A 14,770-nucleotide genomic window follows, 5' to 3' on the forward strand; every position below is an offset into this window, starting at 1 on the left:
AAATACAATGTGAATATTTGCTAACTGCAGGTATTTTTACAGTGCTGATCCCACTAATATCAAGGCAGATGTTGTGATAGTCATCTCTATCCTTCTGTGAGTCTATGCTATGTTTAGTTTATTGATGGACTGATAGTGACTTCTGATTATGCATTATTATGTTATATGATTATTCATTATTAGAAAGGGAAAAGGTAGGATTGTTCAGCTTGGAAAAGAGAAGGCTTTAGGATGACTTAATTACACCTTCCAGTACCTGAAGAGAGCCTAGAAGAAGATGGAGCAAGACTATGTACAACAGCATGTAGTGACAGAACACGGGATGATACTTTTAAACTGAAAGAAAGTAGGTTTAGATTAGATATTAGGAAAAAATTCTTTACTGCAAGTGTGATAAGGCATTGAAACTTGCAGGTTGCCCAGAGAAGCTGTTCAAGGTCAGGTTGGATGGAGTTCTGAGCAACCTGGTGTAGTGCAAGGTGTCCCTGTCCACAGCAGGGGGCTGGAACTAGATGATCTTTTAGGTTCCTTCCAAACTATTTTCTATGATTCTATGGATGTAGAAATGACAGGAGAGACTGGGAGCTTAAGTTTGTAAATAGTGATATCATCTGACCATTGATCCAGTTCCAGTGGAAACTCTTTGGGAACAGTGCTAAGCACTCAGTGAGGGGTCAAAGTAAGGTGGGAGAAGGAAGAGCTTTATCCAGATCTTTTTACTAGTTGACTTAAGTAAAAGTGGATGAAAACTCTCTTCTAAAGAAACACTTTTGAATCTTCCTCCAGACTTTGAGGAGTTTTGCCTATTTATATATATTAATGTAAGTCTTTACAGCATTTTTCCTGGAAAAGTATATTGAACTGTTTCTTACTGATGTGTATTAATTTAATTTTTACATAAAGAAGTTCTATTTTTTCTGAATATTCATTTTACATGAATATTTTAATACAACTGCATGTACATGCTAGTATAATTTAACTATGATTGCTCGAATATCAGAGCAGGTTATTTTATCAAAGAAATTGGTGCTGATTTGCAGTTGGTAACCCTTATGCAAGTTCACTTCATGAAGCATAAGAGCATGGGTAAAACAGGTGTTTTAAAAGCTGGGATGGGATTCAATCTGAGCCTTACATGCCAGGTTAGATTTCATAAATCAGACAATCGAGTGAACAAGTTCCTTGTGAACTGGCGTCCTTTGGGCATTGATCCAAATGTTCAAGGTCTGAAAATGAGACCTTTCCACCACACCAGTGTTAGCTCCTCTCACTTGTTTTTCAAAGCCAGTGCAATTTCCATGGTGGTCTGTTGGCACCATCCATTCATACTTACGGCTCTGGTTACATTTGGCTTTCCTCCAAGCTGCAGTTGCCAAAATCAGCCCCCTTGTACTCCAGGAAATGGGTTTGTGCCCAGACAGATCAAGCCTCTTGTCCTCCTTGCTGCAGGGTCTCAGGGATGTTAGCTCTGGTGCAGAGAGGGGTCTCCTATTAGGAGTGGTCTGTTGGGTTGATTTCTGCCATGGCCTGAGAGAGGAGTAACTGCATGAGATTGGTCCTTGAGAGCCGAGTGGCAGAGAATGCATGAGGGATGTCCAGCAACTGTGCCCAGTGCATGACCACTAAGGGCAGGGACAGCACCCTGGGCAGCCCCCCCAAAGGCTCCGAAGGATGCTGGTGGGTGGGGCTGCTGCAGGCAGGGCTGCATATGGGGAGCCACATCACCCCCATATCTCAGTGCTGCTACCTTGCAACGCAGCAGTCACTGGCCTGCCTGGGGCAGGACAAAAGGGAGTATCCTCCCATGTCCTTCTGTCAAAGTTGGCCCTGGGGCCAGCCTGTAGACATCTGAAAGGAAGTCCTTGAGGAGCTGGTAGAATTACTTGGAGAGGGCTGAGGGAGAAAGACTGGAGATGAGAAGAAACACCAACCCCTGAAGGTGTCCAAAACTTTTTCAGTTGGGGAACAGTAGCCAGACCAAGGGAATGCCTTCTGGAGGAACACTATCCATCCTCATCTCCTGTGGAACCAGGTGCAGCTGTCATAAGAAATGGGATGCAGAGATATTGCCAAGGGTTCCAGTGCTTTGGAACACTCTGTCAGGCAAGGGGAAGTGTTCTTGCCCTGAAGGATGATCAGACCAGGAGCATTTAGCCACTCTCAGAAGTCTGAGGGAATAGCTAACTGCCAGTGCTGGGATCAGAAAGGAATTTTCCCTCTGGCAGATTGGCACTGGTCCTTGGGAAGTTTTGCCTTACTCTGCAGCATCAGCAGGACCACTGCTCAGGGCTCCTCCAGTCCCTTTTGGCTAGGTTGCTGCCTGCTGCTCAGGCACCATGAAGATGACCTGTTGTGCTCTTTAGCTGTGGGGAGGAAGGCTTTTTTTCCTCCCACAGTGGGCTAGCAAGTGTCTCTGGGGGGTTTTCTTGCCTTTTTCTGCAGCACTGAGCATGGTCCTTTGCCAGGGCTCCTTTGGGCCATTTTGGCCAGGTACCAACTACTCATGCTTCATGGAAGGGGCTCTCACACCCCTGCACAAAGGGGGCTAATTTGGAGTGATGTCTACATCATGTCTACATACAAAAGACTACATCATAATTAGTGATTATATACAAGAGCTATATCTGATAGACAGGCCAGTATTTGAAAAACAGATGAGCTGTTGAACTGAGCCAGACTAAGGCATGTGAAGTTCAGTCATCTGTCTCAGGTGGTGGCCAGAAGCACATGGCGATCAGCTTACTTTTTAGACCCTTGTGATGGGGGATGTGCCTCTTGGATTAGATGATCAAGGCCACAGTTGGATTTTTCCCATTCTAATGGGCAAAGATAAATTTTCCAGGCTCAAAGAGTGGAGAGCGGAGAGAAGAGAAAAACAGTGTCTCAAGGGAAGTACTGAAGTAAGGGGCTTCTTCAGATTTTTACTCAGACTTCCTCTGTATTCCAGTCTGCCTTAATCAGACTAAGGTATCTGGGCATCCTATGACAGCAATTACTTATGAAGCAATACAGGAAATGGCACAAACACTTGATTTTTTTCCTGTATCCTTGCTTCTAGATAGGCAGAATGGCCTCTCTGTTGAGGACTACACCCAGTGCACGTAGTTCAATGTGCAGCTGTGATGCAATCTACCAGTTGTGCCCTGGATATGGGAACATCGTGGGAGCCCTAGGCAATGAGCTGTGTGAACTGGTGCCAACTCTTTGCATCAGGACTTGTGGCACTGGCTATGGAGACTCTGAAACAGCTAGTGAAGGATGAGAGGACCCCAGAATAAATATCACCATTGGAATGGGTGCATAGACTGCAAGGGTATAAAAGCCCAGATATTTCTTTGCCCAGGGTCCCTTCCTGCAGGCACCCAGCTTAAGACATTATTGTGTTGCTGCACCATGATTAAATTACTTATTTTACTAAATTACCAGCATCTTAGAATTTGCTATGGGAAAGCTAGCATTGAGCAAGTAAAGGAAATTATCTGACAGTGTGTGTAGTGTGTGTAGGGAGTCAAGTGGGGCACCCATCAATTCACTGGAGCCACTCGCTATGAAAGAGCTTTGGTCTCAGCAGTGACAGTCTGGGATGGTGGGAATGTGACTGCCAGAGTGGTTTCTACATGGTCAGACAGGTAAGTTTCTGTCATAGGTTTACTCGTTCTAAAAAATAAAAAAACAGCTTGAAATTTTTTTCCCCTGCACCACTGTGAAAGTAAGGTGTTGAATGAGGGAGGAGGAGGGTAGTTGGCTAGAGCGCTTCACACACGCAAAAGAACTGGCTGGCAGCCTCACATTCCAAGCTAATGGGCCTCAGAAGACTGGGGGGGGGAAGGTAAGTTTTTTTTCCTCTCCTTAGGAAACGGTATACTCACTTTACTTTTGCCCTGACTCAGGGAAGGCATGTGTGTGTGTGTGTGTGTGTGTGTGTGTGTGTGTGTGTGTAGGGGCTCTGAAATTCATTTTGTTTTCAGCCGGGTCATCTGGCTGCCTTTGGCCACGGTCTGCCTCCGTTCTCCCATGCCCTGTTCTGCCCACGGCCCGGACCTGCTCAGACTTCATCAGAGAAGCCAGGACTATCTGTGGAGGAACTTTTGAGGGAAGATGCCCCCCCTTCCCTCCTCCATTCCCATGTTGGCAGCAGCTTGTACCCAATGATGAAGGGGAGGGAATCCCAGCCAGAGCCAGCTGTCGACAGTGTGAGTCCATAGGAAGAACCCCCTTTTTTCCCTTTTCCTCCTTCCCCTTCTCAGTGGGGAGGGGTAATCTCCATTTTGGCTTCTCCCACACGTGGGGGGGCCCCCCCGCAGCAACCGCCAGAGCCCAACAGCGCCCCCTGCTGGCCACAAGGGAGCAACTGCAGGCTCTACTCCTCCAATGATCCAACAGCGCCCCCTGCTGACCATGGTTAGAATTGCACCAAAAGGCAAAAAGTACTGAACTGTTTTTGGTGGGAACCTTGGGTGCAGGATTGTTGTTTGGATTTTTTTGTGTTCTTTTGTTGTTCTGCCTATACACATATATCCTTTAATAAAGGGCTGTTATCTTTTCTTTCTACATATTTCCTAAATTGGAGCCTCTCAATTTCAGATTTACAATTGCTTAGAGGAAGAAGCTTGGTCTTCCTCATAACTCATTCCCCCTAGGAAACATTTCAGTCTCATTAAACTGAGACAATTTACTTAACATCTCAGCTATGCAGGAATATACCCGTGTCTTTGTACAGGGGCGATACAACTAAAAAAGAGTAAAGGGTGCAGTGTGAGAGAGATAAACATGCTTAATGTTTCCACTCAAATCCTGCAAGTAGGGGAACATGATGAGCAATGGAGGAGTGGTTGAAGAAGCTCACAGAGGATTACTGGTGGTCAAGGGTATGCCAGTCAGAAGAATGTCTTTCTATCACAATCTGGTAACGCTTTGTAGTAGGTTGACCCTGGCCAGATACCAGGTACCCGCTAAAGCTGCTCTCTCACTCTTGCTCTGCAACTGGACAGAGGAGAGAGAAAAAAAACAGCTAAGGATTGATGAGTAGAGATAAGAGCTGGGAGTGGTCACTTACTGGTTACCTGCACAGACAAAACAGACTCAAAGTGTAAGTACTCAAAGTACTTACATTTATTACTAACATGATAAGAGCCAAAGAGTGAGAAATAAAAGTCTTAAAACCTTCCCCCCACCCCTCCTTCCTTCCATGTTCTCCCTCCTCCCCCCAGCAGTGCAGGGGGACGAGGAATGGGGGTTGCGTTCAGTTGTTGTTTCTGCTGCTGCTCAGGGAGAGGAGTCCTTCCCCTGCTCCCATGGGGTCCCTCCCATGGGAGACAGTCCTTGATGGACCTCTCCAGGGTGAGTCCATCCCTCAGGCAACAGTTCTTCCCAAACTGCTGTCTCATGGATCACTCCTCCATGGGGTGCAGTCCTTCATGAATGAGCTGTACCGACATGGGTACCCCACAGGTGCCACAAGTCCTATCCGGGAAAAACCTGCTCCAGTGTGGGTTTCCCTCTCCATGGGCTGCAGGTCTCCGGCAGGACCCCGCTCCATCCTGGGCCTCCCAGAGGGTCACAACCTCCTTCATGCATCCCACTGCTCCAGCTGCCACACTTGCCAAGCTGGCTAATGTGACACCACAAGAGGGGCAGAAGGAAGACCTGGGAAACTACAGGCTTGTCAGCCTGACCTTGGTGCCTGGCAAGGTTATGGAACAGGTCATCCTAAGTGTGATCACACAGTACCTACAGGATGGACAAGGGGTCAGACCCAGCCAACACAGGTTTAGGAGGGGCAGGTCCTGTCTGACCAATCTGATCTCCTTTTATGACCAGGTGACCCCCCTGGTGGATGAGGGGAAGACTGTGGATATAGTCTATCTGGACTTTGACACTGTCTCCCACAGCATACTCCTGGAAAAACTGACAGCCCACGGCTTGGGGTGTACTCTCTGCTGGGTTAAGAACTGGCTGGAGGGCCATGCCCAGGGAGTGGTGGTGAACAGTGCTGCATCCAGTTGGTCACTAGTGGTGTCCCCAGGGATCAGTGTTGGGCCCAGTCCTGTTTAGTACCTTTACTGATGATCTGGACGAGGAGATTGAGTCCACCATCAGCAAATTTGCAGATGACACCAAGCTGGGGGGGAGTGTCAATTTGCTGGAAGGTAGAAGGGCTCTGCAGAGGGACCTGGACAGGCTGGATTAATGAGCTGAATCCAATGGTATGATGTTTAACAAGACCAAGTGCCGCGTCCTGCACTTTGACCACAACAATGCCCTTCAGCGCTACAGGCTGGGGATAGAGTTGCTCGAGAAGGACCAGGTGGAGAGGGACCTGGGGGTTCTAAACAGGATGCTGAACATGAGCCAGCAGTGTGCCCAGGTGGCCAAGAAGGCCAATGGCATCCTGGCCTGTGTCAGGAATAGTGTGGCCAGCAGGCCCAGGGAAGTGATTCTGCTCCTGTACTCAATACTAGTTAGGGTGCACTTTGAGTACTGTGTCCAGTTCTGGGCCCCTCAGTTTAGGAAGGACACTGAAGTGCTGGAAAGTGTCCAAAGAAGGGCAACAAGGCTGGTGAAGGAACTCGGAGCACAGGTCCTAGGAGGAGAGGCTGAGGGAACTGGGGCTGTTTAGCCTGGAAAAGAGGAGGCTCATGGGAGACCTTATTGCTCTCTACAAGTACCTGAAAGGAGGTTGGAGCAAGGTGGGGGTTGGTCTCTTCTCCCAGGTAAACAGCAGTAGGACAAGAGGGCACAGTCTTAAGCTGTGTCAGGGGAGGTTTAGTTTAGGCATTAGAAAGAAATTCTTTACAGAGAAAGTGATCAGGCATTGGAATGGGCTGCCCAGGGAGGTGGTGGATTCACCGACTGTAGAGGTTTTTAAGATGAGACTGGATGTGGCACTTAGCGCCATGGTCTAGTTGACAGGCTGGTGTTGGGTCATGGGTAGGACTTGATGATCTCGGAAGTCTTTTCCAACCTGGTTGATTCTGTGATTCTGTGATTCAACTAGGAGGACCCTCTTCTCCCTGGAAAAAGAGTCCCTTTTCCCCACTCCTGGCAATGACATGAGGTGGTATAGAATAATCTCCGTCTCCTAGCCCTGCCCCTTCCCAGCTACTGGGAAAAAATTAACCCTGTCCTGGCCAGAACCAAGACAGCTATAAATGTAGAAAATCAGCCTGACACTTCAAGGTTAAGAAAAAAAGAAAAAAAGTCATATACCCAAAGCCAAAAGAACTTCTCCACTTCTCTTGCTGTGGAGAAGTTCTATATATTTTGAGTTATTCTTCTGTCATCCGATTCTCAACTTTTCTGGTAGCCATTCTCAGGCTCTTAGCAAACAATCACGTGCTGCCAAGAGGCATAAGGACATGTGTATGGCAAGGGAGGCAAAGAGCTTGTGCTGTTCGTACTGTGAAGACTGACATGGTAGAGGCTGGAAATGAGAGCAGCCTAGAGCTTGTGTGATCAGAGCCATTTGTTCTGTAAACTTGAAGAGCCGGAGGACATTCTGTCTACAGAATACATGGAGTGAAAGATCATGTAGGTGAGGACTTAATAACAATAATGTCTGCTGTGATCTGAGAGTCTATGAATTTTATGAGGGATGTCTCACAGCCATCTACTAATATTTGACCAGGCAAGAATAAGTCCTCTTAAATGTTTGTATATGGTACCTGTGAGAAAATGAATTGACACTGAAGAGGTTCAATAAAACTGGGAAGGGGATATGAAGATACCTAGTCTTTGAGTCAAAACTGGATGGCCATGGTATTTTAGTCCACAAAAAATGTGAAATGGGAAAATTCAGTCTTTCCATGCCCAAATTAGAGGAGGATTAAGCATCAGAAAAAAACTCTTTCAGTTTAAAGAGGTTGCTGGTGCAAGAACACATCAATATGAATTGACACAAATTAAATGATAGGTCATAACTGACACTGCAATCAGGTTCAGACAAAGTGTCATTATATAAGATGAGTAAGCATGAAAAGCAAGCTACCTTAAGACTCAGTCTGGTAAGTTTATAAAACAGCTAATGTCATAGGCTTTAAGAGAAAGGCCGCTGGAGTTTCCAGGCGTGATCTTATTTTGATTTGCCTATAAAACGTAAACAGACACAATTGTCTCAGCAGTCATAGAACTGTCTTTTATTCTTCTGAATTTTAAAGGAAAAGATTATCAGGAGATGATATGTTAGGGCAATCCAAAAATTTTTGTTTTTTTTTGCAGGAATGCTGTTCAAAATACGTGGAATTGAAGGGGAAAAGAAAAATCTCAGAGAAGAGTTTAGATATATCTGAATATTCAGATTGTATATTCAAAGTATATTTATCTATGTATCTGAGTTCTGACCTTATCTAATGTACTTTTCCTAACACTGACAAATTTATTAGCAGCATGAAATGTATAGTTAAGCTCATCTGCCCATTGGCTGATTAAAAAACAAGAAGTCACCTTGAAAAAATGTCTTTACTGGTGGGTGAAAAATACCTAGCATTCTTTTTACAGCCTCTCAGCTACTTAATGGCAAAACACAGATATTGTGTCTATCAGTGTTGATGAGTCAATACTATAAAGTGGTATATTTTTCTTTGCATTGTATTGGGAGTTTGGCAAAGGATCTTTGAAAACTACATTGACTGAGGTGGCATAGTGGTGAAATTGTTGCCCGTAAACAAAGACACAAACCAACAGAGTGCTGGTTTATGCGGTGCTTTATTCAGGGCCCGGGAACCTGTGGGCTAGCGCCCCAAACCAGGATTCCGAAGACCCTAATTTTCAGTTAAGCTTTTATACTTTTACACAAACAGGTCTACGTGCAGTCTTACACAAAAACAGTTACACTTAGTTCCACAGAAACTCATATTTCATACTAATAACAATTGATAATCATCTACCCTTAGAAACTGTTTAACAAAAACTCCCCCACCACCAAAACACCTGTTCATGGTAACAAATCATTATATACATGCTCGACTAAACCCTTTGATTATTGTTCCTACTTTTTCAGCACATTCCATTCCTACGAACAAGGTTGTTGCTTAACTACCCTTTTGACCATAGTTTTCAGGCCTACAGTTCTATCAAGCCTTAACCATACTACTTCCAATTGCTAAACTTCAGTTTTTTGCAACAAAATGGATATTGTCTGTAAAAAAAGGTGGCAAACTGTAGTAAATAGTTTTATAGGGCATGCATTAAAAAATGAAGCCTGCCTATAAAGTGGGCATGGAGTGAACTTGCATACGAGTGATCCATGTTAATAAAAAAACTGATATATTTTTGTAATTGCAGTTTGAGGCTTTTGAGCTTTCCAGGCAGTTATGATACAACATAAAGCTTTTGAAATGGCTAGGCCTGGTATTTTGTTGTCTACCTGGACAAGATAGCACAGGCAGCATTGTGAATATTTTCCTGTAATGGGTTGATTAGAGGATGATGTCTCCTGCCTGTCATGGCTGTCTTTTTGAAGGACCAGAAGTTTCTTACAAAATACCTGCACTTTGCTATACCCTTCCAAGATTTATTTGCTTCTAGGTTAGAGTGGAAAATAACTTGAAATGTGTATAGTTTTATATTTAAAAAAAAATAAAATGGTGGAGTAGAAATTGAAGAATTCTTAGAAGAATGAAGTAAATATCTGCAGTTTTCATGCTGATAATCTCATCAGATGAAAATCAGCCTAGACTTCAGCTTACAAGGGTAGAGCATGGCTGGAGAATAAGCATATCTAAAGGGACAGTGATACAGGAAATCTTTGGAAATACTAGATAATATTTTTGATATGCATTGTGACTTGCTCTCTCAGAAATTCATCTTCTTTCTCCAACTTTATTAATTCATACCTGCTTTCATCCAAAAGCTTATTACTATTAATAAACTTGAATAAACACAGGGTTGAGAAGATTTCAGGCCATCTGGAGAAAAAGTCTTATTTACATGTCTGTTATTTGTGTCTCCAAAGACTCCTGTAAGACAAGTGTAGGGAAAGTATGCAGAATTTCCACAGTAAAAACTGCATCAAGTAAAATCTTCTAAGATTTTTGCACAGAGCAAATGCAGAAATCCTCTTTGCTTCTGAAACCTTTCCCTTATTTACGCACACACCTCATTGGTCCCGGACAGTTCCCAGGCCCTCTGCTTTCTATCCTGCTCATTGCTTTGCTATACTACCTGCACTTTACTTTGCATGGCTGTATTCCAAATGAAAGAGCTTTACTCTGTATATGACACCATCTGATGTCATTGGAAAGCACTGCCAACTGAAAACAAACTTATGCAGCCTGGACAAGAAAATTTTTTTTTGTTTTGTTTTTTTTTTTTTTGTGTTTTGTTTTGTTTTTGTTTTTGTTTTTTTTTATTATTTTTTTTTTATTTTAGAGGGTTAATGACACCTGTTGTATTGGACGCTGTGAATTTGGGAGCTGAGCTTCCCAAACACAGATGCTGGGTGGAGTTCTGTTGTTGCAAGATGGCATAAAGTTGAGACCTATGGCAAATATGGGTGCTGAAGAAATGAGACTGAACACACCATGATTCAGTTTTCAGGATTCTCCACAGAGCTCTCTCTGCATTCCAGTTTTATTAAGGTTCTTTTGGTAAACAGCACCTGGTGGTGTCATTCAGTTAACTAGAATTCCCAGGATTTTTTGCAAACTCAATGTTTTGATTCACACATTCCTTCTCAGCTCCAAGGCCACAACAATCCCTTTTGATTCTAATTAACTGAATGCAGGTGCTGCTAGCTTAACTTGTTCCCACAGAGACCCATGCACCTGAAGCCCTGGTGACCAGAGAGTGCCATCTGCCACCAAAGTGGATGAACTACTCTAAAACAAATAATAGCACAGTTAAAAGGCCTTTAGCAGATCCTTTCTTCAGTAATCTAATAGTTCACTTAATGCTCCAATTTAGACATCAGTGCATATTATGAATTTGACCAGTCTCTGCTGTGGTAGAGATACATAGGAGCCCAGAAGACACCAGTCTGGCAGGCAATCTCTTAGCCTACCCCCTGCAAGCTGTTGTCTCTTGAGTTAAAGACAAAGCCCGGCTGCTTGACCTGTACATATTGGCTATAGCAGTATTTTCAGGCATGGTTCTTGATGTCACTGGATACAACTGTTTTGATACCAGCCCCATGAAGGATGCTGCTGCCTCTCTGTGTGGTATGGTACATGCAGGTACCCCCAAAAATGCCAAGGCAGTGGAAAGAATCCAAAGGTTTATTCTGAAGTCGAGAACACTAAAAACTCACAAAGAAATCCTGCACCAATTGTGAAAGCACTGGGTCTCAGCAAAACACATCTCTCGAAGACCCCTTATCTTCTCCTCCAGGCCCTCTCTGCTGTGCCTGCCTGTAACATCTGTTTATCTCTCTGCATTCCAGGGAAAGAGAGAGCCTGCAGCTTTCTCTGGGATGCAAAATGAGAAGGGAAAGAAAAACATCCGACTATTTTTGAGGAAAATACTCTTAGACAGGAAAGACTTCCTAAGTGAAAACAAGTCCTAACTCTTTGTTACAAATTCTTCCAAAAGGACATGTAGTCTTACACTCTCCCTCACCATGCCATCACCTGAGGCAGAGCCAGTTTTGACTCTGAAACTATGAACCACTCTGGACCTGCATAACTGTTCAGCCACTCCAATGTCTGCACACAATGTCCCAGGAGAGCTTATGTGTTTGGGGTTTGTGCTACAGTTTCTGTGACAGACTTAAGCCAAGGAAGGGCATCTTGCAGGACTTGAAAGATGTCAGGGCCTTTGCTCCAGCCAACCTGGCGAGTTCCTCAGGCTGATACAGAGGCACTTGGTGTAGTAAAGGCTGCTGGTTAATGGGGGCAAAATGAGACAGTGATTTATTGAAAGATCCTGTGTTCACTAGAGTGAGTGCTAGAGCCATCTTAATCAGAAAGTAGAGATTGAAGAAGAAGTAAGAAAGCTTCAGTGACTCTGGATATGGGTCTTAAATAAAGCCAAACTTAAACTGACAACCTTAAGCCTTCACAGAAGAATTAAATTTCATCAAAGTATTTTCTGACTTCAAAAGGTCCATTATAGTTTAGTTGACATTATCTTACTAGGAACCTGTGACTCTCAGTTCCTGTCATAGTTTGCATCCTTTTCTGAGATTTCTTAGCTTAGCTTGTCTTGTATATAGAAAACAGCACTTTAAAAGAAAGCAAAGAATTGGCAGGTTTCTGTGTGAACTTATAATATGCTTATCAATGCTCTTCCTTGTGATTATTCTAGCTCTAGGAAAAAAAAAAGTCCTGAGTGGATGGTAATTCCTCTCCTAGAAAACTTTCCTCTTTTTCAGCTGTAGTTAATATTGTGAGAACCCCACAGAATTGTTTATGCTCTTGACTAACTGTGTACCGTCTGAGTCACAGAAATGTTGACCTATGCCAGTATAAATCTAAGGCAGGAAAAAAAAGAGGGATTTGTACAGTTTTTATCCTAGGTGATATCTACATGCAGTTCCAAATGTCAGAGAATTCCTTTGCACAGATCCTTTAATTTCATTCAATTTGTTGCTAAATCATCCTCTGGGCTTCCAAAATTACTGGGACATTTCATTTATATAGATGGATTAATCTTACTTTTTTCTTACTGTACTCACTAATGAAACTTGTGTTACTGTGAACAGTCTTCTCTCCTATACATGCATAAAAATTCATATTATCATTAATCTTAATATAACATTTAAATTTAATGATTTTTATTTCTCTGTATTTTCTCCTTTCAGTTGCAAATGAGACAGGTGTCAAACATCCACAACCACTTTCACTATTTGCCTGTAAGTAGTTTTTTCATTTTTAACTGGTGGATTTCTAGATCTACTGCAGAAATAAACACATTTAATAAGTCTTTTAATCTCATATTATGTCTGCCGTATTATTAAATTTCATGTACTGTACTAAACTGAAGGACTATAGTACTTAAATGGAAAAATCACTTACAGAAATTCAGTCTTATTGAATAGTTGATGCAGATGTAAATGAATGGAAGGCTTTGTAGCCTTACTATTATTTCAAGCATAAAAAGTTTTATGTGTCACAAAGCCAGCTGAAGTTCGCTACAGTGGTTAAAAAGAGATTTGTGTCAAATCGTAGAAATAGGATATGAAAAATGTTATTAAACCTTCAACACTCTTTTCTTCACACAAGAATATTAGGAACTGAAGATATGGCTTGGGATTTGGAATAACTGACCTAAGTTTGAACAAAAACGTGCTATGCATCTAGTAACGTAGCACCAACTGACCATGACTGTGACCATATGAATTATTAGAAACACATGATAAATATGTAGAAATGAGGATAAAGACAGGACATCCCATTTATAATACAAATTTCATGGTGATTTATGATCACTTAGAAGGGGAAAAATCCCCTTCTCACGATTAAAAGGATGGGGACATTTGCCATCATCATGGGCAGTGCAGATCAAAACAGCAAAATAATTTACCTCTATGGTGCAGTATTTCACACAGTTACAGGATGGCATTCTGAGCATACCATACCTCACATAGGTAGGTAGCTAAGGTATATAATATAGAAGGAACTTCTGTGGCCATGAAATCTGTTGAACGTTACAAAATGATGGTGCAGATTGAACACAACTCAGAGAGAACTGTACTGGCATTACTTATTCCTGATTTAGGATTTTCCTTCATATTGTAGACAGGAAAACTTAAAAGTTTTCTATTAATCAGTCCTGACTGATTCAGCACTGAAAATATACTAGGTATACAGTTGGAAGATTCTGCCCAAGTACTGCTTATTCCTGGATATTGGGTTACAAGGCCAGGTTCCAGCCAGGACAAGGTTAATTTTTTGCAGTAGTCAGGAAGGGGCATGGCTAGGACCCCAACTTATTCTATACTACCTCAAGTCATTGCCAGGGGTGGGGGAAAGGCAGTCTCTTTCCAGAAGGAAGGAATCTCTTCAGGTTGCAGTCAGGTTCTGAGCTCTGCAGTGAGCATTTTTGCATGTGAATCACTCTCTTTTTTATGCTTTTGTTATTAATATCGTTGCTTTTACTGTTTGTTTTCTTGTTTCATTGCTGCTTCCATTGAATTGTCCTTGTCTCAACCTATCATCTTTGCCTTTTGTGCCTCCAATTCTCCTCTCCAAGGAGATCCAAGGGGGGAGCAAGCAGCAGTATGATTTCAGTGGGAGCATGGAATTGGAGAATACCATTCCCAAACCACAACACAAAGACTTCATGCTACCATATTGCCTGACAAGTAGGTCAAGTGCAATATCATGACATCTGAAACTGAGCTGGCATTCCAGTTCTGATTCTGACAAGAAGAACTTGGCTGTTGGTGAATGTATATAGAGTGAAGGTCTGAGACCCAGGAAAAACTAGATTCTGTTCCTGCTTTAATCTTGGCTCTCAACAAGGCAGTCAAGCCTTAATTGTAGAGTTAGAGTTGCTTAACATTACATTAAAAAGAATAGAGGAGCAGATGACTATCAGCTGAATGAAAGCAGAAGACATCACCTTATAAGACCTCATTGTATGCCTAAGTGCTGTACCAGATTGTGGAGAGGTGAAATCAAGGCTTCAGGCTATTTGACATTAACAGAAATGTAATGCAGAGAAGTACGCTTAGGAAAGCCTGCCTGGGAAATAGTCACAGAGGCATAATATAGGAACAAAGGGAGATAATTCAAAGTCTAAACTGGACCTTCACTGTTAGGAATTAAATTTAGTGATCTGAGAGTCAGGTTGAGGATTTAATGACCTACCTGGCTTCTCATAGGGTATCGTG

The 14,770-nt window shown here is 42.9% G+C and overlaps 1 protein-coding gene across 5 annotated transcripts in view; it reads left to right on the forward strand.

The window, feature by feature from the left end:
- PDE1C (phosphodiesterase 1C) overlaps window positions 1–14,770 on the forward strand; it is a 286,375-nt gene that overhangs the window by 8,486 nt on the left and 263,119 nt on the right. For all 5 annotated transcript variants that reach the window (XM_017822899.1, XM_017822916.1, XM_017822992.1 and 2 more), the window contains exon 2: window positions 12,737–12,787. In XM_017822899.1, the coding sequence (XP_017678388.1) occupies window positions 12,737–12,787 (51 nt within the window). The remainder of the gene's footprint in view (window positions 1–12,736; window positions 12,788–14,770) is intronic.

This window comes from Lepidothrix coronata, unplaced genomic scaffold, assembly GCF_001604755.1.
Source record: "Lepidothrix coronata isolate B3197 unplaced genomic scaffold, Lepidothrix_coronata-1.0 Scaffold3, whole genome shotgun sequence".
Taxonomy (NCBI): Eukaryota; Metazoa; Chordata; class Aves; order Passeriformes; family Pipridae; genus Lepidothrix; species Lepidothrix coronata.